Source organism: Gigantopelta aegis, chromosome 11 (genome assembly GCF_016097555.1).
Source record: "Gigantopelta aegis isolate Gae_Host chromosome 11, Gae_host_genome, whole genome shotgun sequence".
NCBI lineage: Eukaryota > Metazoa > Mollusca > Gastropoda > Neomphalida > Peltospiridae > Gigantopelta > Gigantopelta aegis.
The window spans coordinates 29982953-30008187 of NC_054709.1; the positions used below are offsets into that span (position 1 = coordinate 29982953).

At 36.1% G+C, this 25235-nt stretch overlaps 1 protein-coding gene across 1 annotated transcript in view; it reads right to left on the minus strand.

Annotated features, from left to right (window-relative positions):
- Positions 1–1258: 1258 nt before the first annotated feature.
- The window catches only part of LOC121385132, a 46125-nt gene continuing 22148 nt past the window's right edge, over positions 1259–25235 (minus strand). Inside the window, exons 13-22 of the mRNA XM_041515669.1 lie at positions 24789–24919; positions 23211–23287; positions 19420–19628; positions 17147–17287; positions 16510–16674; positions 14375–14459; positions 13204–13259; positions 11263–11350; positions 10411–10630; positions 1259–5864 (exon numbers count right to left, since the gene is read on the minus strand). Of these exons, the coding sequence (XP_041371603.1) occupies positions 5739–5864; positions 10411–10630; positions 11263–11350; positions 13204–13259; positions 14375–14459; positions 16510–16674; positions 17147–17287; positions 19420–19628; positions 23211–23287; positions 24789–24919 (1298 nt within the window). The 3' untranslated portion in view covers positions 1259–5738. The remainder of the gene's footprint in view (positions 5865–10410; positions 10631–11262; positions 11351–13203; positions 13260–14374; positions 14460–16509; positions 16675–17146; positions 17288–19419; positions 19629–23210; positions 23288–24788; positions 24920–25235) is intronic.

Sequence of the window (25235 nt, forward strand, 5' to 3'; positions counted from 1 at the left end):
ATATATCTAAGGCCAACAATCGGGATGATTCGTCAAAGTTATGAAGTAAAATACTCGAGACAGCCATGATAAAACCGTAAAATACTCGAGACAGCCATGATAAAACAGTAAAATACTCGAGTGCAAATAGTATACAGACAGCCGCGGAAGAAACAGACAAGCCGTGTGTACCTAGGGGCCTGGACGTAGCCCAGTGGTAAAGCGCTCTCTTGATACGCGGTCGATCTTGGATCCATCCCCGTCGGAGGACCCATTGGGCTATATTTTAGCCAGTACTCCACAAATGGTGTAACAAAGGCCGTGGTATGTACTACCCTGTCTGTGGGATGGTACAAATAAAATATATATCCATATATTGCTGCTAATGGAAAAGCACAACCCATGGCGTTGCGGAAGCGGGTTTCCTCTTTGACGCATCTGTTTAGTCCTTATCCATACGTTGGACGCCATATAACCGTAAACAATAAGGTGTGAGGTGTGTCGCTGATCCAATAAAAGGCCTTTCATTAATTGCGTACGGGGAGGGGGAGAGAGAGAGGAGAAGAGAGAGAGAGGAGGGAGGGGGAAGAGAGAGAGGGAGGGGGGAAGAGAGAGAGAGAGACGAGGGAGGGGGGAAAGAGAGAGAGAGAGGGGGAGAGGGAAGAGAGAGAGAGAGGAGGGAGGGAGGGGAGAGAGAGGAGGGTGGGGGGAGAGAGAGGGAGGGGGAGGAGAGAGAGGGAGGGAGGGGAGAGAGAGGGAGGGAGGGGAGAGGGAGGGGAGAGAGGAGGGAGGGGGGGAGAGAGGGAGGGAGGGGAGAGAGAGGGAGGGAGGGAGAGAGAGGGGGGAGAGAGAGGGGAGAGGGGAGAGGAGAAAGGAGAGGGAGGGAGGGTAAATAGAGACAGAGAGAGGGGAGGGGAGGTAGAGAGAGGGGGAGGGAGGGTAGATAGCGAGAGAGAGAGAGAGGGACAGAGGGGGGAGGGGAGAGAGAGGGGAGGGGGAGGGAGGGTAGATAGCGAGAGAGAGAGAGAGAGGGACAGAGGGGGGAGGGGAGAGAGAGGGGAAGGGGAGGGAGGGAAAGTAGAGAGAGAGAGAGGGAAGGGGGAGGGAGGGAGAGGAGAGGGAAGGAGAGTGAGGGAGGGTAGATACAGAGACGGTGAGAGAGAGAGAGAGAGAGAGAGAGAGAGAGAGAGAGAGAGAGAGAGAGAGAGAGTGAGTGTGTTAAGCATTTTATGGCTTTGATCATATTTGTTAAATAATCAAACTTTAAAATAAAACAGCATGCGGTCAACAAAATGGTTTATTTACGAAAGTTCAGTATGGTAATAAACAAATGTTGAATTAGAAATACACAAGTATAACAAGATGCTTTATTTACAACATGTCAACATGATACTACACCAATGTGAAATGTTAGACCAGGCAACGATTAGTAAATCCAAGTAATAGTCAAAGTGTGTGTTTGTGTTTGTGTGTATCTCTCTCTCGCTCTGTGTGTGTGTGTGAGTGGTGTGTGTGTGTGTTTATGAGTGTGTATGTGAGTGTGTATGTGTGTATGTGTATATTGAAGATTTCGAAAACGAAAGTTATATATTATGTAGAGATTTTAATCTAGTATTAAACCAAACGTCAGCCATCCAAAATCACAGAAAAAGCTTTTGGAATATGTAGACATACTTGATCTTAAGGATCCATTTAGAGAAGTACACCCTCATTTAAAAAGATATACTTGGAGGAAAACAAACCCAGTTAAACGAGCTCGGTTAGACTATTTCTTGTTATTCAATAACCTAATGTCTTTTGTTGAAAATGTTTTAATTGAAAATAGTTATAGATCAGACCATTCAGGAGTAGTTCTATTGTTAACTTTCAATCCAATAAAGAAAGGCAGAGGACTTTAGAAATTTAATAATACATTATTAACGGACAGGGATTATGTAAATGTCGTAAAAGAAATAATTATTAAAGTAAAATGTCAGTATGCTATACCAGTATATGATTTCAAAAATCTAAATATGGTTCCAAACGATGAAATACAATTTGTAATAAATAGTCAACTTTTTTAGAAACATTACTTATGGAAATAAGGGGTAAAACATTAGCTTTTTCTGCTTACAAAAAGAAAAAACATAATGAATTAGAACAAAAAATATGTGACGAAATCAAAGCACTAGAAGAAGATGAGAATATGTTCGACTTAGATACTATTGAAAGTAAAAAAAGAGAATTATTAGAACTGAGACAAGAAAACCTTAAAGGTTATTATATAAGATCAAGATCTTAAATGGATCGAAGAAGGTGAAAAACCATCAAAATATTTTTGTAATTTAGAATCTAGAAATTATTACAGTAAACTGATATCAAAATTACAGTTAGAAAATGGAACAGAAATTAATGATCAAGATGAGATTCTAAAAGAAACAAAAACCTTTTATCAAAATTTATACTCCGCATCATCTGCAAAAAATAATAAAGACACCACAGAAATGATGTCTCAATTTAAATTTAATATCTTGACAGACATGGAAGCAGAGGAGCTAGAGTGTGAAATAACATATTTAGAAGTTTTAACGGTTTGGATGGGTTTACAGCTGAATTGTTTTTATTTTCCTGGAGTGATATTGGACAGATTATAGTTCGGTCTATTAATTATAGTTACAGTATTAAAGAAATGTCTAACGTACAAAAGTTAGGTATTATAACATGTATTCCTAAACCAAATAAACCTAGAGAATTTTTTTTAAATTGGCGGCCTATAACTCTTCTAAATTGTACTTATAAAATGGCCTCTGGCTGTATTGCAAATAGAATTAAACGGGTTTGGTTCTTGATAAAATAATTAAAAAAGATCAAACTGGGTTTATAAAGGGTAGATACATAGGCGAAAATACAAGATTAATATACGATATCATGTTTTACACCGAAATGAATGACATTCCGGGACTACTACTATTAACTGATTTTGAAAAAAGCTTTTGATTCGATATTCTGGTCTTTTATACATAAAACACTTGATATTTTTAACTTTAAAACGTCAATTAAAAACTGGATTAAAACACTGTATAATAATTCCCGATCAATACAAAATGGATTTCTCTCCGAATCATTTAAATTAGAAAGAGGCTGTAGGCAAGGCGATCCCTTATCTCCTTATATATTTATTTTATGTTTTAAAATCCTCGGCATCATAGTTAGAAATTCACCTAATATTAAAGGTATCACTAGATGGAGAGGAATATTTAATATCACAATATGCAGATGATACTAGTTTTATTCTTGATGGCTCTCCAGAATCTCTACATAATACACTGTCAATTTTAGACTATTATGCAGAAGTATCTGGCCTCAAAATAAATTATTCTAAATCAAAAGCTATTGGGATAGGAAGTAAGAAATATTCAAAGGAACTATTTCACCATACCAGATGGAAACTAGAATGGGGCTCAGATCAGTTTACTTTATTGGGTATTAACTTTTCAGTAAATTTAGAAAGAATTATTGAACTAAACTATAAATCGAAAATAATAGAAATGGAAAAGTTAACCAAAATATGGTCAGTTAGAAAGCTTACTGTTGTAGGAAGGATAACTGTTCTAAAAAGTTTAATAATTCCTAAAATAATACACCTATTTATAGCTTTACCTAACCCAAGTGAACCACTAATCAAATATTTAAATACACTATTCTTTAAATTTAAACTATAAGGATGCCGGAATTAAAATGATAAACGTAACTAATTACATTATAGCACTTAAAAATGCATGGATTCGACAAATGATTATTAATAACCCAAAGTGGACTAATCTCTTTAAATCTATTACAGGTATATCTATACTCGATTTAATTATACATGGCGACTGTTTCATTACTTTTAAACTTGAACGAATACTAAATAAATTTTGGAGAGATACATTACACAGCTGGTTACAGATACAACAAAAACAACAACCACGTAATATAGATGACATTTTGGGTATTAATATTTGGTACAACAGTAAAATATGTATAGATGAAAAAAACCATTTTTATATAAAAAAAATATCTTAAAACTGGTATTATATTTATAGGTGATCTATTGAATGAACAAGGAGACTTCCTAAATTACGAAGATTTCATAGCAAAATATCACATAACTACGAATTTTTTGCTTCATTAATAAATGCTACTAAATCCTTTATACATAACTTAAACAACTTAACGGATGATATTTTTACATCATTAAAAAATCCCATTTCCCCATTTAAACTAAGCATGTTGTTAAATGACAAAAGTGGCTGCAAACATATATACGATATACTAAATACTAGAATAATAATACCAAAAGCACAAATAAAGTATGCAAATGAGGGGTTTATATATAATATACAGGAATGGGAAATGTGTTATACTCTCCCTTTCCATAGCGTGAAAGATACATCCTTAGCATGGTTTCAATATAGAATTCTGCACAGAATCCTGGCGACTAACACATTCTTACATATGATTCATTATATTGATTCTAATGCTTGTAGCTTTTGTAGCAATTATCCAGAAACACTAATACATTTATTTTTTAAGTGTGACAAAGTTCATAATTTATGGAAAGAAGTAAAATCATGGATTTTATGTAAAACAGGAAACGAAATCATTTTCAGCAAAGATATCGTCATATTTGGTATAACAAAAACAGTAGCTTTATAAATTGGTTAACTATAAATATCAAGTATTATATCTACAGTATGAAAATACAGAAAAAAATGTTTAAATATAAATAGCGTTAAAAATATGTTAAAAACTAACTTTGATATCAAAAAATATATTATTTTTTAAAATTGTAGCTACGAAACTTTTCATAGCCTTTTTGTTGAATGAAACTTAACAATACCACTTTTTACCAACTGAGAAAAAGCAGAAATTTAGGTTATCTGGAAATAGAGTTCGTCCAAAGCAAACCTTCTTAATTGTTTTTCACAATACTGCCTTCTTTCAATGTGTTTTACCCTTCCATGCACTCTTTTTTTTTCTATCTATCTTCTTTTACTGCCCCCTTAGTGCTGGGGCAAAACCTCAAATTCGGGCAAACATGATACAGATTTTCTGGCAAAATGTGCTAACCTGGTACCTTTTTACCATGAATTTAACAATTGTCTGTTATTTCTTTTACGTTCATCGGGATATGAATAAAACATATATCACCCGCAACCTGTGTGAATCGGCGAAGCCGTTCTCACATACGTTTGCAGATGATTTGTTTTGTTCATACCCATATGAACGTAAAAAGAAATAACACAATACTTTTAATTAAATTTGAATCATACTTGTCAATAATAATACTAACAGTTCATACTTCATTTTGAATTATGTTTCGTCCATAAACAATAAAGCTCAATAAGACAACTTGCCCATATAAAATGACGTCATCAGATATGACGTTCCCTGACGACATAATATATATGTTCATCGAGCAATGAACAAACTCCCGTTGTTACGTCTGGACCAATGGGATGACGTTATGTTGTAATGAATGTAACAGAGATTTAATTACTTCAATCATTCTATCCTCAACATTAGTTATAATTCATGTACAAATGTCTAGTGATTCGATTGCAGCCCTATATAGCTGTTTGGTAGTGATGATAATATGAATAAATCCAAATTTGGGCAGCTTCGTTTAATTCGGCTAAAAGCCAACTTGCCTCCTACAAAAATAAGAGCCCTTACGTCTATGTTAATTAGTACAATACATGTATGTTAGCTTTAACCCTGCACTAACACGATATTAATTAGTGAGAATGATTTAAATCTCTCGTGTCTGAATTCTCATCACTCATGTATGCTGGGTTGTCATAGTGATCAGACAAAGTCTTGTGATCAAACACTGTCACTTTGTCATACGAGTTCTGTCTTTCCTGTAAACAAAGAAATACACAAAACATGTTAATGAAATGTTCTTACTTTGTACTATTGGTAAATTGCATAGCGCTGTCAATGTCAAACACCACTATAGGCCCCTTACATTAATAACTATTGTGTAGCACTGTCAGTGTCAAACACCACTATAGGCCCCTTACATTAATAACTATTGTATAGCACTGTCAATGTGAAACACCACTATAGGTCCTTACATTAATAACTATTGTATAGCACTGTCAATGTAAAACACCACTATAGGTCCTTACATTAATAACTATTGTATAGCACTGTCAGTGTCAAACACCACTATAGGTCCTTACATTAATAACTATTGTATAGCACTGTCAATGTCAAACACCATTATAGGTCCTTACATTAATAACTATTGTATAGCACTGTCAATGTCAAACACCACTATAGGTCCTTACATTAATAACTATTGTATAGCACTGTCAATGTGAAACACCATTATAGGTCCTTATATTAATAACTATTACATAGCACTGTCAATGACAAACACCACTACAGGGCCATTATATTAATAACTATTACATAGCACTGACAATGCCAAACACCACTATAGGTCCCTTACATTAATAACTATTACATAGCACTGTCAATCTCAAACACCACTACAGGGCCATTATATTAATAACTATTTAATAGCGCTGTCAATGTCAGACACCACTAAAGGGCCCTTATATTAATAACTATTGTATAGCACTGTCAATGTCAAACACCATTTTTGGCCCCTTACATTAAAGGGACATTACTGAGTTTTCTGCAATTTTTAAGATGTTATCGACTAACAGAGACTTTTTAACGATTGTAATTACATATCAAATATATTTTTCTGCATAAACTATTAGTGGCTGTATATTAAACGTGTTTCTGATCGTTCTAATATTTGTACTAGGTTAAATTTAATCTTATTTTCTAAAATATTGTTTTTTCGTACGTACGAAATTATTTGAAGACAAAATCCAGTTTGGGCTTCTTACAAATATTAAAACGACCAGAAACAAATTGAATATACAGACACTGATATTCTAAACAAGAAAATATATTTAATATGCAAGTTTAATCGTAGAAATATTTTATTTGTCGAAAATATCTTACAAATGCAGCAAACTCGGGAATGTCCCTTTAATAATTATTGTATAGCAGTGTCAATGTCAAACACCACTATAGGCCCCTTACATTAATAACTATTGTATAGCACTGCCAATGTCAAACACCACTATAGGCCCCTTACATTAATAACTATTGTATAGCACTGTCAATGTCAAACACCACTGTAGGTCCTTATATTAACAACTATTGTATAGCACTGTCAATGTCAAACACCATTATAGGTCCTTATATTAACAACTATTGTATAGCACTGTCAATGTCAAACACCACTATAGGCCCCTTACATTAATAACTATTGTATAGCACTGCCAATCTCAAACACCACTATAGGTCCTTATATTAATAACTATTGTATAGCACTGTCAATGTCAAACACTACTATAGGCCCCTTACATTAATAACTATTGTATAGCACTGCCAATGTCAAACACCACTATAGGTCCTTATATTAATAACAATTGTATAGCACTGTCAATGTCAAACACCACTATAGGCCTCTTACATTAATAACTATTGTATAGCACTGTCAATGTCAAACACCACTATAGGTCCCTTACATTAATAACTATTGTATAGTACTGTCAATGTCAAACACCACTACAGGGACATTATATTAATAACTATTGTATAGCACTGTCAATGTCAAACACCACTATAGGTCCTTATATTAATAACTATTGCATAGCACTGTCAATGTCAAACACCATTATATGTCCTTATATTAATAACTATTGTATAGCACTGTCAGTGTCAAACACCACTATATGTCCTTATATTAATAACTATTGTATAGCATTGTCAATGTGAAACACCACTACAGGGCCATTATATTAATAACTATTGTATAGCACTGTCAATGTCAAACACCACTATAGTCCCCTTATATTAATAACTATTGTATAGCACTGTCAATGTCAAACACCACTATAGGCCCCTTACATTAATAACAATTGTATAGCACTGCCAGTGTTAAACACCATTATAGGCCCTTACAGTAATAACTATTGTATAGCACTGTCATTGTTAAACACCACTATAGGCCACTTACATTAATAACTACTGTATAGCACTGTCAATGTCAAACACCACTATAGGCCCCTTACATTAATAACTATTGTATAGCACTGTCAATGTCAAACACCACTATAGGCCCTTATATTAATAACTATTGTATAGCACCGTCAATGTTAAACACCACAATAGGCCCCTTACATTAATATCTGTTGTATAGCACCGTCAATGTTAAACACCACAATAGGCCCCTTACATTAATAACTGTTGTATAGCACTGTCAATGTCAAACACCACTATATGTCCCTTACATTAATAACTATTACATAGCACTGTCAATGTCAACACAACTATAGGCCCCTTACATTAATAACTATTACATAGCACTGTCAATGTCAAACACCACTATATGTCCCTTACATTAATAACTATTGTATAGCACTGTCAATGTCAAACACCAGAACAGTACTTACTTACTAGCCCACCGTTGAATATCACTAACCAGCCATGGGAGTGGGGCTACCATAATCTAGAATCCCTGCATACTTTTAATGAAACATTTTTATAAAATGTTAAAAAGTAGTCTTTGTTAATGGTATTGGTACTGTAAAATTCATGCATTACATACCTATCCCTTAATATTCACTGTAAACTTCAAACAAAGTAGGCCGTATTTATGTATACATGTATTCACATCACATATATCAAACAACATGTACTGTATTTTATCTTTAACATACATTTTTAGTCACAATCTTTATAGAAAACCAATGCTAGAAGACATCTAAAAGGAGCTAAATATAAATATTATGAATCTTTTCTACATACATTCCCAGACAAGACAGCACATACCATAACCTCTGATATACCAACCAATGGAATTTTATAGACACTGTATGAGCACCAGTTTGACAGAAGTCTATAAAAAATACTCTTCCATTGATGGGACAGTACATGCCATAGCTTTTCATAAAGACGTCTGACAAGAAAGTAGCACAGTACAGTAGGTGGAATAAATACAGTGTTCCTCTATTAGCCTGCTCCAAGTGAGGTGATAAAGCACAGAAACTTTAGGAGGTAATAACTATTATGTTTCATTAATGTGTACGGCAGCTCTTAGTCGTGCTGAGGTGACACAACAATGGAAGGAAATAAATACCATATTCAGTGAGATGGGCAATAAAAGGAGATAATTGCGTGAATGTGCTAAAGGTTGTGTTCCTTTAAATCTGGTCTCAGTGACAACTGGGTCTTGTGCCTTTAACTGTAGTGATTGTGAAAACTGGGTTATGTGCCTTTAAATGTAGTGATTTGTGAAAACTGGGTTAGGTCCTTTAACTGTAGTGATTATGACAACAGGGTTATGTCCCTTTAACTAAAGTAATTGCGAAAACTGGGTTATGCCCCTTTAACCGTAGTAATTGTGAAAACTGGGCTATACCCCTTTAACTGTAGTGCTTGTGAAAATTAGGTTATATGCCTTTAAATGTAGCGATTTATGAAAAGTGGGTTTGGTCTTTTAACTGTAGTGATTGTGACAACAGGGGTATGTCCCTTTAACTAAAGTAATTGTTAACATTGGGATATATCCCTTTAACTGTAGTGATTGTGAAAACTGGGTTATATCCCTTTAACTGTAGTGATTGTGAAAACTGGGTTATATCCCTTTAGCTGTAGTGATTGTGAAAACTAGGTTATGTCCCTTTAACTGTAGTGATTGTGAAAACTGGGTTATGTCCCTTTAACTGTAATGATTGTGAAAACTGGGTTATGTCCCTTTAACTATAGTGATTGTGAAAACTGAGATGTGTCCCTTTAACTGCAGCGAATGTCTGTGTTATGGGCCTCTAAACAGGATATAATTTGCTGCATATTGATGAAGCAACTCCAAGTGGCAGTGCCGTATGTTAGGTGACCAACTGACAAAGATTCTTTCAAAAGAATTATTTAAAAAAACAAACAAGAACAAGATCTGAGTTGAATTTTTGATTAAGTTACGACAAAATGTCAATGCTAACAAAACACTCAACTTTAATGGCTGCATGATACATTTGAATTTTAAAATTCAGAAAGATGTACTCATACTGGTATTCCAATTCGAAATGTCTTTTTAAAAAAAAAAATCAAACTATCATACAATTTGTAATTAATTAAATACCAATTTGAAATATTGTATTTAAAAATAAAAGATTAATTAAATACATATTTTGAACACAAATCTGAATCCTTAATTTGAATTTTTGAAAAAAAATCCACTTCATAAAAAATCTAAAAACGTATATTAAAAAATAGTAGAACATCAAAATATGCTGATTATGTCAATAATAAGAATACCTGTTTTGAAAATTGGTCACCGAGGGCGACAAGCTTAGCGTGGCACATTTAAAACTCACACACCTTCCGTTTGTGTTCTTCATCAATTAGTAACAAATTAGCTTTACTACCGTGCTCTACCATTTCTAAGTTGGACTCTGGTTCCGCGTGCAAGCGAACAGATGGGCGTGGAATCTTGGAGCTGCGTTTAAACTCGTCCGAATGGAACTGGATGATGTTTGGTTCACTGTGAGTCGTGATCTGGAAATCTGCCGTACTTCCATCGTCTTTGTCAGTGTTTCTTCTGGAAATCAAATGAAACATAAAAAATGAAATAAAAATTAAATTAAATTAAGTTTTAAATTTTTTTTAATAATAAATATAATAGATTATAATAATAAATAAAATAAAATAAAATAGCATAAATGTTGAGAAGGGCAAAACCAGAAATGGATGGAAGATGGATGAAATTGATAGATGGATGGGTGGGAGAGCAGACAGACAGACATACAGACAGACAGACAGACAGACAGGAGAGATGGATAAATGAATGAATGGTGGGTGGACTTACGGATGAATGGATGGATGGATAAAAGATGGATGAGCGGATCGATGGATGGATGACAGACAGGAGATTGATTGAATGAATGGATGGATGGATGGATGGATGGATGGATGGATGGATGGATGGATGGATGGATGGTTAGATTAACAGGACAGATGGATGGGTGGATGAACAGGACAAATGGATGGATGGATGGATGGATGAATTAACAGGACATATGGATGGATGAACAGACTGTACAGATGGATGGATGGATGGATGGATAGATACTGAAGGACAGGCAGACAGAAGGAGAGATGGGACAGATGGATGGGTGGATGGGTGTACCGACAGGAGATAAGCCCATGCTGAGTTTTATGTTTGACACTGACCTGCACCAGCAGCAGAGGAGAATTATGATGAGGATGAAGGCAAATCCTCCCAGACTCGCAGACACGGCTATTATTGTGGTATTCAGTTCTGTGGAGAGAAAGAGTTAACAAACTGTTTACAATCCTCCCAAGGCTCGCCAACACGGCTATTATTGTCGTCTTCAGTTCTGTGGTTAAACAAAGAGTTAAAAAATCCTGTTTACATTGGAAACAGAATGCTAAATATTTTAAATTCATCTCTAATTGCTTAGGAAAGATAAAAACCAAAGACCTTCAATTCATCTGTAGTTGCTTAAAGGGTCAGTCCTGAGTTTACAACCATTGTAAAATGTTTCCGACCAATAGAGCCTTTTTAATGACGTAACATACAAATTAAATAAATTTTCTCTTTTAAAATATCAGTGTTTGTATTTACAAGGTGTTTGTTGTTGTCCTAATGCTTGTAGTAGCCCAAACCGGATTTTACCTCCCAATAATTTCGTACGTACAAAAAAAATATATATCACAAATTAAAGTAAAAACCGAGTGCTACAAACATTAGTATACGACCTTAAACACATTCGATAGACAGACACTGGTATTCTAAACAAGAAAATGTATTTAATATGAAGTAGTAGTCACCAACAAGGTTCTGTTATCGCAAACATCTTACAATGGCTGCAAACTTAGGACAGTCCCTCTAAGAAAGGACAGTAGTTTGTCCACTGTTTTATAACACAGGTTACTCCTATCGAACACATGTAGCTGCTTAATGAGTAGACAATAGTTTGTCCACCGTCTTATACCACAGGTGACGCCTACCGAATACATGCAGCTGCTTAATGAGTAGACAATAGTTTGTCCACCGTCTTATACCACAGGTGACGCCTACCGAATACATGTAGCTGCAAAGCATCTTACAGAGAAGACTGAAAGGAAAACAATACCATTTTAATTACAACGCCATCACACATTGTATATCTATAGTTATGGTTATGATGTCTAACATATGGTTATTTCTAAACTTGAGGAGGGGAGATAGACAGAGAAACAAGAAGTGACACAGAGAGAGACACAGACCGAGCGAAGGGTGGGGTGACATGTTGCACAGCACCAAAAAAGCCCCAAACCCAGCAGTGGATCTTTTACATGCACTTTCCCATTGACAGGACTACACTTCATGGTGTTTGATGTATGGAGAACTGGCTGGGATAAGGAGACTCTCGAATCCATCCAGGACAATCGACCCTGCTACCTCTTGCAGTTCAGGGTTAGGGTTAGGGTTTGATGCATGGCTGGGGCAAGGAGACTCGAATCCATCCAGGACAATCGACCCTGCTACCTCTTGCAGTTCAGGGTTAGGGTTTGATGTATGGCTGGGGCAAGGAGACTCGAATCCATCCAGGACAATCCACCCTGCTACCTCTTGCATTTCAGGCGAGCAGCCTACCAATGTACATGGAGCGCCAACTGCTAAGACTAACTTAAACCTCAGTAACACAGCAGAGGTCTGTGTTTATGTAGCAGTGTTGGTATAATGTGCTCCTACTGGCAGTAGCTAGAAGGAATTTCCCTATTCGTTCAGTTAGTAGAGAGCTGGACTCTTGTACTGAGAGTCCATGGTTCGAATCCACTCAGTGGAGGTTGATTTGTCTTTTACATTTGGAGCCGACATAGAGACTAGGTGTGTTCTTAACACAAGAATACAACTATAACCCAGTTAGGACCCGTAACAGTTCTACTGCCCTTGGCCCACAGCTCCTCAACGTAGCTTCACTTGAGGTGGGAATATATACTAGTGTTGTTATAAAGTGCTCCTACTGGCAGTAGCTAGAGGGAATTTCCCTATTACCTCAGTTGGTAGAGCGCTGAACTCCGTGGTTTGAATCTCCTCATTGGAGGTTGATTCTTTTCTGTTACATTTATTAACACAGTGGGAATCTGTGGTGAAACTATACTTACTCTTTGCCTCTTCGTGTTCTGTGTTACAGTCTTGACCAGTCCAACCAAAGGCACATCTGAAACACAAGTTACTCAAGGATGTGACGACCACACACTGTTGTCAGACTGGCTGGCAAAATCGACACTGTTTATTACTCAAGTGATAACATATCTTATCTTTCAGAAATTTGTGAAATTGGTAAAATGCTGATTTCGCTATTCCACATTTTCATATCTTTCACATTTATATATATTTTTTTTAAATTTCAGATGAAGTGATGGACTTGACAACTGTGGTAGCAGTACGCATGACGGGTGTCATCAGTGGGGCAGAATGTGCTCATCTTTCGAGAACACCTGATATCATCACTGTTTTGACAGCGATTCACGAGTGCATGGCATCACAGCTGTACTTATTCCCATTAGCTCTGCCTGATGCCAACTGTGATTTAGTAAACTAATCTGGTAGTGGCAGTCCTCTTTGTGACAATGCAAGAAGGGTTGAATCTCCAGTAAAGGATCTCCTCAGAAGTGGCTGTTCTCCTATAGATGAGGCACTAGATAGAGGTTAATCGAAACAACCACTATTTTGCCAAATGTCTAGTCGACTATAGACGAGGCACTAGATTCATGGAACCACTATTTTGCCAAATGCCCATTCGACTCTGTATTATGCAGACACACGGCCATGATCATGTTTTGTAGTTTAATCATTCCGATTTAGTAGAGATGAACAAAGATTTGACTAGCAAATGAGTTCAATTAGAATAACATACATTCCACAAGTGAGTATAGCTTTGCAGCATACAATTTTAATTCAAATAATAAATAAATATATTTTGGTAGTGAGGTAATGCTTTTTTTCAACCCCTCTAGACAGTTGAAGTAATTTTTGGGACAGACTTAACAAAACTTCACTCATGATGAAATATACAAACATGATGCATAGAACTTGCTTAATAACTAATTTAAAATTAAGTGATGAAATCACTTATATAAACAACTTAATACAATAATTTAAGTAAATGATGGAATTCTTGTTTTCTTAATATTATCTGATACGTACTTTAAAAAAAAAGAAAAACTTTAAAGTTTATTTAAAAAATTTTTTAAAACCTATCAAACTGTGTTAAACAACATATTTCATGCGACATAATTTTAATTTTTCAATGTAACCATTAGAAAATCTTACTTGCAAGCATATCCATTAGCATCAGCAATGTTCAAACATGTTGCTCCGTTCTTACAGGGCTTTTTCACCCCACAGACATTAGCTACTAAAAACACAAAGGGAGATAACTTTCATTTCATTTCAACTTATTTCCGTGCGTATATCCAATTAATGTTCAAGCACGCTGGGATGTCTGTCGAGAATAGTGGGTTAGTTGTTAGTGGTTAATGAGAAAGAAGAGGGTGTAGTGGTCTTACACCTACCCACTGAGTAATTAAAACTCGCTCTGGGTGGGAGCCGGTAGGCCTACCGGGCTGCGAACCCAGTACCTACTAGCCTTATGTCCGATGGTTTAACGACGACACCACCGAGGCCAGTTATGGTGAACGAAGAGGGTACAGCTATATTTTATAAATATGTATTACGGCTGAGGAAAACATTCAGCTTCTACAACTATAACTGGCTAGGCAAAAGTTAATATTAAACAGTTTTTAGCATTTGAAATGCCACTGAACATAAGGGGTGGGACGTAGCCCAATGGTCCAGCACTCACATGTAGTAAGTGTAGTATTGACTAAAATCCAATAGTTGATTATTAATAATTTAATGTGCTCTACTGGTGATGTTAAACAAAAACAACTGGCGATTACGTTTCAGAATTACCAAATGTTTGAAATCCAATAGCTGATGATTAAACATCAATGTGCTCTAGTGGTGTCATTAAATAAAACAAACTTTAACTGATAACTACGTTTCAGAATTACCAAATGTTTTACACCCCACAGTCAATGATTAAAAAATCAATGTGCTCTAGTGGTGTCATTAAAGAAAACAAACTTTAACTACATTGTACCTTCATGCAATGTTTTATGATATTATATCAAATTATTTGAAAGATATGGCCGTGACAAAGATTTCCTTTACTGTGCAGTAATTAATACAAAGTAGATTATGGTCACTGGCGTAGGAAGTGGAGGGGCGGGGGCAAGGGTGGAATGTGCCTTCCACACATTTTTCTTGATCCAGTAGCAGCAGCGATTGTTAATATATATATTTATATTTATATATATACATGTGTTCCCCCTTCCTTTTTGGTACCTTCCTACACCACTGACGGTGAACCAGTGTTCATATGCAGCACACTGCCATCCTAAGTTGTACTTGCATGCAACATTTGATAAGACCCTAACAAGGATTTCATTTTAATGTGCTGTGATATGTGAAACGTAGGTCACAGTAACCTAATTGTGGTATGCAACACATGTAGGTTTGGTGATCCTATCGGAATTGATAAGGAAGATATGCCCCTGATAACAAAGGTTAACATGCAGATGGAAGGACATATAAAAAGAGTAAATACTTAACAGACATGTCACCGTGTGGACGGAAGGACATATAGAAAGAGTAAATACTTAATAGGCATGTTACCATACGGATGGAAGCAGGTATAGAAAGAGTAAATACTTAATAGACATGTCACTGTATGGATGGAAGGACATATAGAAAAAGTAAATACTTAATAGACATGTCACTGTACGGACGGAAGGACGTATAGGAAGAGTAAATACTTAATAGACATGTCACTGTACGGACGGAAGGACGTATAGGAAGAGTAAATACTTAATAGACATGTTACCATACGGACGGAAGTACGTATATAAAGAGTAAATACTTAATAGACATGTCACTGTAGAGATGGAAGGACGCATAGAATTAGTAAATACTTAATAGACATGTCACTGTGCGGATGGAAGGACTATAGAATGAGTAAATACTTAATAGACATGTTACCGTAATGACGGAAGGACATATAGAAAGAGTAAATACTTAATAGACATGTCACCGTAATGACGGAAGGACATACAGAACGAGTAAATACTTAATAGACATATCACCGTATGGATGGAAGGATGCATAGAAAAAGTAAATACTTAATAGACATGTTACTGTATGGATGGAAGGATGCACAGAAAGAGTAAATACTTAATAGACATGTTACCGTACGGATGGAAGGACGTATATAAAGAGTAAATACTTAATAGACATGTCACTGTGTGGAAGGAAGGACATTCAAAAAGAGTAAATACTTAATAGACATGTCACTGTGTGGACGGAAGGACATACAAAAAGAGTCAATACTTAATAGACATGCTCACATTGGCACTTGTCACTAGGTCCCATCCACTGGTAATCTTTATCACATGAACACGTGTAGTTCCCAGGAACATTGACACATCTTGTGCCCGCCTTACCACACAGTTTTACAAGATTATCAGCTACAGATAGAGTTTTGTCAGCGTATTCAACACATTCATCAATATCTGTAATAAATTCAACACATTCATCAATATATGTAATAAAGTCAACACATTCATCAACATATGTAATAACATACAACACATTCATCAACTTCTGTAATAACATATTCAACACATTCATCAACATCTGTAATAATAAATTCAACACATTCATCAATATCAGTAATAACATACTCAACACGTGCATCAATATCTGTAACAACAAATTCAGCTCATTCATCAATATCTATAATAACAAATTCAACACATCCATCAATATCTGTAATATCACAATTAAATAGTTAAAGTCTGTATTGACTTACAAGTATCCATCTCTACTGTGATGTAAATGGAGGTAATTCACCTATACAGATGTTTGTACTGTGTCTAAAGGGAGGTAACTCACCTTCACAGAGATGTTTGCACTGTGATCTAAAGGGAGTTAACCCACCTTCACAGACATCTTTGTACTGTGATCTAAAGGGAGGTAGCTCACCTTCACAGACATGTTTACGTTGTGTCCACGGCCTGTAACCTGCCCGACACTCGCAGGAAAACGTTCCATTGTAAGAGCGACACTGAGTGGATGCGTCATTGCAGTCATTGTTGTCGTCACTCGCACACCGGTCGTATGTATCTGACCAAAAGAAAAGAATGTTAATAACACCTCAGCACATTATAACTATGGCTATATGAAGAGGAAAGGAGTGTCAACGACATCTCAACACATTTATAACTATGGCTATATGGAGACGAAATAAATGTTAATAACACCTGAAGACATTTTAACTATGGATAAATGGAGGCGAAAGTAATGTTAACGACACCTCAGCACATTATAACTATGGATATATGGAGACGAAAGGAATGTTTCTTTAACAACACCTCAACACATTAATAACAATGGTTATATGGAGAGGAAAGGAATGTTAACGACATCTCAACACAATTATAACTAGGGCTACATGGAGAGGAAAGGAATGTTTCTTTAACAACACCTCAGCACATTTTTAACTACAACTTAACCTTTTTTCCCCAGTGTTTGATATGACAACATCGCTAAAGTTTTATGTCATTAATATGTCACTTATTTGAATTTTGCTTTAGTTTTCAGAATTGCTAATATTTTATGATATACATAATCAGGATACATATTGTTAATATTTTATGAATTACAGTATCAGGATACATATTGTTAATATTTTATTTTATTACAGTATCAGGATACATATTGTTAATATTTTATGATTACAGTATCAGAATACTAATTGTTAATATTTTATTTGATTACAGTATCAGGATACATATTGTTAATATTTTATTTGATTACAGTATCAAGATACATATTGTTAATATTTTATGATTTAAAGTATCAGAATACATATTATATGATGAACTACCTGTAGTATTACACCTCTAGCTAGAACTCTGACCTCCATCACTAACCAATAACAATAAACTAGGCACTGCCCTGGACACACAGCCCAGGTAAATAAGCTGTCATGAGCCTCGTTCCACGACGAGAACTTAGAACTATACGGTCAACTTAACTACATAAGGTTAAAAAAAGTGGGTTTTTTAATGACACCATTAGAAAACATTGATTTATTAATTATCGGCTATTGGATGTCAAATATATGGTTATTTTGGCATAGTTATAGAGAGGAAACCCGCTGCATGTTTTCATTAGCAGCAAGGGATCTTTCATATGCACCATCCCAGACAGGATAGCACATTCCACGGCATTTGATATACCAGTCATGGTGCACGGGCTGGAATGAGAAATAGCCAAATGTGTCTACCAACGGGGTTCGATCCTAGCCTGACCGCGGATCAGGCGTGCGCTTTACCACTGGGCTACGTCCCGCGCCCTGTACAAGGTAAAGTAAAGTTTGTTTTATTTAACGACGCCACTAGAGCACATTGATTTTTGTATCTTATCATCGGCTATTGGACGTCAAACATATGGTCATTCTAACACTGTTTTTTTTAGAGAAAACCTGCTGTCGTCACATAGGCTACTCTTTTTACGACAGATAGCACGGGATCTTTTATTTGTGCTTCCCACAGGCAGGACAGCACAAAGCATGGCCTTTGTTGAACCAGTTATGAATCACTGGTCGGTGCAAGTGGTTTACACCTACTCATTGAACCTTGCAGAGCACTCACTCGAGGTTTGGAGTCGGTATCTGGATTAAAAATCCCATGCCTTGACTGGGATCCGAACCCAGTACCTACCAGCCTGTAGACCGATGGCCTAACCACGACGCCACCAAGGCTGGTCCTATACAAGGTAGTCATGCACTTACGGTGAGGCTAGTGCTAAGACCGCTTCATGGAACGGGACTCAAGAGAGCGTGTTTGACAGACATACGGGCTCCCATTTTTGTAAGAGGGGGGGGGAGGGCAGGCTGGCTTTTGCCTGAATTAAAAGAAAATGCTAGAATCTTGGTAACAACTTTTATTCATATTAGCATCACTACCAAACAGGTATATAGGGTTGGAAACGAATCACTACGTATTTTTACATGGATTACAACTAATTTAGAGGGTAGAATGATGGAAATGCATGATAAAAAGGTGTCTGATTAGGCACATTTTGCCCGAATATCTCTATCACTTTTGCCCAATTTTGAGGTTTTGTTCCAGCACTGGGGGGGGGGGGGGGGGGGGGGGGGGGGCAGTTGCCCCACACCCCTGCCCCCTGTCTCGTACGCGTATGGTGTTTGAAACTTTATTTGAAATGAAAATGAGAAACATAATATCTACCTCTGACATCAGACTGCATCCTGTAAACAGCGATGACATTATTTTTATTTTCCCCGAATACACACGACTTCCCATCAGGTTTACAACTACTATCGAATCCATCCTGAAACGTGTTGTTCAACACATCACTGGAAACCGATGTGTTGAAAGCAAGCTCGTATGTCCCAGCTATATAATCTTCTGGGCGTACCGCTCGTTTACGACGTGATCTGTTCAAATAGAAAACAAGAAACACATTTCTTTTTCAAGAATTAGAAATGGGAAGGAAAGATTGGCTAACTTTTGAAAACAGCTTTACTAATTCATACCCCAATGAATCCTAAAAAACAAAACTGAAAATCCTTAATTAAAAATGGAAGAAACAAAATTAAGAAGCAGAAATCTTATTAGAAGAAAAAGTTTGTTTTATTTTTACAAAATGTTAAGAAAAATTTCAAAAATATCTATTGGCCCCCAATTATTATTTTTTCAGTTTATAAAAGTTTAATAAATAAAGTTTGTTTTGTTTAACGACACCACTAGAGCTCATTGATTTATTAACTAATCAGCTAATTGGTAAGTTGTAGCGAGGGATCTTTTACATGCACCATCCAACAGACAGGATAGCACATACCACGGCCTTTGATATACCAGTCGTGGTGCCATGACTAGAACGAGAAATAGCCCAATGGGCCCACCGATGGGGATCGATCTCATATAGACTTCGCATCAGACGAGGGCTTTTACCACTGGGTTATGTCCCGCCTCTTTTCGAATACGAAGCTTAAAATTAATGTACATTATTATACATTCTGGTGATATTTAGATATTAGTGATAAAAAAAAGTTTGTTTTATTTAACGACGCCGCTAGAGCACATTGATTTTTTTATCTTATCATCGGCTATTGGGACGTCAAACATATGGTCATTCTGACACTGGTTTTATTTAAAGAAAAACCACTGTCGCCACATAGGCTACTGTTTTACGACAGGCAGCAAGGGATCTTTTATTTGCGCTTCCCACAGGCAGGATAGCACAAACTATGGCCTTTGTTGAACCAGTTATGGATCACTGGTCAGTGCAAGTGGTTTACACCTACCCATTGAGACTTGCGGAGCCCTCACTTAGGGTTTGGAGTCGACTGGGATCCGAACCCAGTACCTACCAACCTGTAGACCACGACGCCACCGAGGCCGGTAAATATTAGTGATAAATAACCACAAAGGTATCATTGCATAACCTTTGCAGTGTGTATAACAGTGGTTTGCCTATTTGTGGTTGAACAAATCTCTGCCACATATCCATCAAAACAGTGTCAGTGGAGGACTTTCAATTTCTCAAATAGTTTTTGTTGTAACAGTGAAATTCAAGGTATAATCTTTGGTTTACAAAAAATATTATATACCTTTTTTATTATGCAACAAGGTGTACAGTATAAACTACAGTGTACAGTATAAACGAGGTAACCGTATACGGTGTACAGTATAAACGAGGTATAAGGTGTACAGTATAAAAAGGTATAAGGTGTACAGTATAAACGAGGTATAAGGTGTACAGTATAAACGAGGTATACGGTGTACAGTATAAACGAGGTATAAGGTGTACAGTATAAACGAGGTATAAGGTGTACAGTATAAACGAGGTATAAGGTGTACAGTGTACACGAGGTGTACAGTATAAACGAGGTATAATGTGTACAGTATAGACGAGGTATACGGTGTACAGTATAAACGAGGTATAAGGTGTAGGAGGTGTACAGTATAAACGAGGTATAAGGTGTACAGTATAAACGAGGTATAAGTGTGTACAGTATAAACGAGGAGGTACATTATAAACGAAGGTGTACAGTATAAACGAGGTATAAGGTGTACAGTATAAACGAGGTATAAGGTGTACAGTATAAACGAGGTATAAGGTGTACAGTATAAACGAGACGAGGTATAAGGTGTACAGTATAAAAGAGGTATAAGGTGTACAGTACAAACGAGGTATAAGGTGTACATTATAAACGAGGTATACGGTGTACAGTATAAACGAGGTATACGGTGTACATTATAAATGAGGTATAAGGTGTACAGTATAAACGAGGTATAAGGTGTACACTATTAAGGAGGTATAATATGTACAGTATAAAAGAGGTATAAGGTGTACAGTACAAACGAGGTATAAGAACAGTGTGTACATTATAAACGAGGTATACGGTGTACAGTATAAACGAGGTATACGGTGTACATTATAAACGAGGTATACGGTGTACATTATAAACGAGGTATAAGGTGTACATTATAAACGAGGTATAAGGTGTACAGTACAAACGAGGTATAAGAACAGTGTGTACATTATAAACGAGGTATACGGTATCCATTATAAACGAGGTATAAGGTGTCCATTATAAACGAGGTATAAGGTGTACATTATAAAGGAGGTATAAGGTGTACATTGTAAACGAGGTATACAGTGTACAGTATAAACGAGGTATACGGTGTACATTATAAACGAGGTATACGGTGTCCATTATAAACGAGGTATAAGGTGTACAGTATAAACGAGGTATACGGTGTACATTATAAACGAGGTATACGGTGTACATTATAAACGAGGTATAAGGTGTCCATTATAAACGAGGTATACGGTGTACATTATAAAGGAGGTATAAGGTGTCCATTATAAACGAGGTATACGGTGTACATTATAAACGAGGTATACGGTGTACATTATAAAGGAGGTATACGGTGTACAGTATAAACGAGGTATAAGGTGTACAGTATAAACGAGGTATACGGTGTCCATTATAAATGAGGTATAAGGTGTCCATTATAAACGAGGTATACGGTGTACATTATAAAGGAGGTATCAAGTGTCCATTATAAACGAGGTATACGGTGTACATTATAAACGAGGTATACGGTGTACAGTATAAACGAGGTATAAGGTGTACATTATAAACGAGGTATAAGGTGTACAGTATAAACGAGGTATAAGGTGTCCATTATAAACGAGGTATACGGTGTCCATTATAAACGAGGTATAAGGTGTACATTATAAACGAGGTATACGGTGTCCATTATAAACAAGGTATAAGGTGTACATTGTAAACGAGGTATACGGTGTACATTATAAAGGAGGTATACGGTGTACAGTATAAACGAGGTATAAGGTGTACATTATAAACGAGGTATAAGGTGTACAGTATAAACGAGGTATAAGGTGTCCATTATAAACGAGGTATACGGTGTCCATTATAAACGAGGTATAAGGTGTACATTATAAACGAGGTATACGGTGTCCATTATAAACAAGGTATAAGGTGTACATTATAAACGAGGTATACGGTGTACATTATAAACGAGGTATAAGGTGTACAGTATAAACGAGGTATACAGTGCACAGTACAAACGAGGTATAAGGTGTCCATTATAAACGAGGTATACGGTGTACATTATAAACGAGGTATAAGGTGTACAGTATAAACGAGGTATACAGTGCACAGTACAAACGAGGTATAAGGTGTACAGTATAAACAAGGTGTACGGTGTACAGTATAAACGAGGTATACGGTGTCCAGTACAAACGAGGTATACGGTGTCCAGTATAAACGAGGTGTAAGGTGTACATTATAAACGAGGTATAAGGTGTACAGTATAAACAAGGTATAGGGTGTACAGTATGAAGGAGGTATCAAGTGTACAGTATAAACGATGTATATGGTATACAGTACACGGTCAGGGTGATGTTCATCAGCTGGGTATCAGCGAATTATTATATTTTATTAATGACAAAATCTTATCTGTCTGATTGATTGTAAACTGACCTGCTTAAAGATATCAATTCAAATTTAGTAACTGTCACCAAGATGAAATGTGGATTCTTCTCAAACACACTTCTGATCTGAAATAAAACAACTGAAGCAATAAAACACAAAAATAATCTTTGGCGTTATTATGACCATCACAAGACGCTTTCAAAGCATTTCATTGTTTTGTAATGAACTAGTACATTTTATGGCTAATATTAGGGGTGTTCTTTTTTCAAAACAGAATTGAAATTGTTGAAAGGGGAGTTTATCCACAATGCCAAACCCCCTTCTTGTGATGTAGCTGATTACAAAAGTCAACAGCCTAAAATTAATTATAGCATTACGATGGCATTGCATAACCTGTTTATTGTCAGTTAACTCATTTTATTTGATTACAAAACTAGACTTGAAATTATATTCTCGTAATTTTAGTATGATAAATACACACAGACAAGGAAAAAGGTCAAATTGTTCACATTTTACTTGTTTGTTTGGCCTCGGTGGTGTCGTGGTTAAGCCATCGGACTTAAGTCTGGTTGGTAAAGGGTTCACAGCCAGAACTAGTTTTAACGACTCAATGGGTAGGTGTAAGACCACTATACCCTCTTCTCTATTAAATATAAACACGAAAATAAGTTTTAGATGAAATGAAATGTTAGTTTATTTCTATAGAAAGAAATTCATTACATATATTCTTTTTTCGGGGGGAGGGGGGTGTAATGTAGCTCAGTGATAAAGTGTCCACCTGATATGCAATGAGTTATAGGATCGATCACTGTCTACTCCAATCAAACAATTCAGGGCTTCTAGAATTTTTATAAAATCCACTAGCCATGGGATCAGTGATTTTAAAAATTTACTAGCCACGATTAAAAATTCACTAGACCTACTTTACTGTAAGTTAATACAAGTTTACTGACTAATAGTAATAATCAAACATGCCACCTAAAGAGCGAGATAGAGCTTAAAAACACAAACATTGGGGGTTGTGGTGGGATCAGGATATTCATATTTACAAAATAGACTCAACTGCAACTTTTGACTCTTTTTGTTTTTCACTAGCCATCGAGCGTGGCAATAGTAGTTATAGACCAACATTGAATATCACTAGCCATGGGAGTGGGGCGACCATAATCTAGAATCACTGCACAACTGGTACACCAAAGGCCACGAGAGAGCTGGACATAGAGCGAGAGAAGAAACCTGTCACTGCCACACCAACTACTCCTACCACAGAGCAGCAAAGAATCTTTTATATGCACATTCACAACTTTTGATTTACCAAATGTGGGCCACAGGGTGGAGTGGGAAAAATAATGAGTCCACTGTGAGAGTGGTCGATCCTGCAATCCACTGCACCTGAAACAAGCACTCTATGATCGAGATTCATCCCACCTAAAGCTCATTTTATATTCAATTTTAACGAAAAACTACATCCGATTGTTTTCTATTTAAAGGAACCTCCTGCTTCTCCAACTAGAAATGCCAAGTTTTTTAATGTCTGAGATTCGTCCAAATTTAGTATTAAAAACACCTTTCAAATTCAATTAAAAACAACCCCACCCCATTGTTCACAATGTAATATAAACCTACTGCATTTCCAACTAGAGTTGCCAAGCGTTTGAATGTCTGAGAGTTTTTATTCTCCAGGTCACTGCTCCACACTTGATGGCTGCCCTCCACTTGGCCGAACACCAGCTTCCCGCCATAAACATGAGACACGGCTACAACAAGAAAGAACGTAGCTATAACTAAACTCATTCGCCCTCTTACATCATAACAGCATTGAAACTAAAATAAAGAACCCAATATATATATATATATATATATATATATATATATATATATATATATGTATATGTATATGTATATGTATATGTATATGTATATGTATATGTATATGTATATATATATATATATATATATATATATATATCTATATATATCTATGTATATCTATGTATATATATATATATATATATATGTATATATGTATGTATATATGTATATATATATATATATATATATATATATATATAT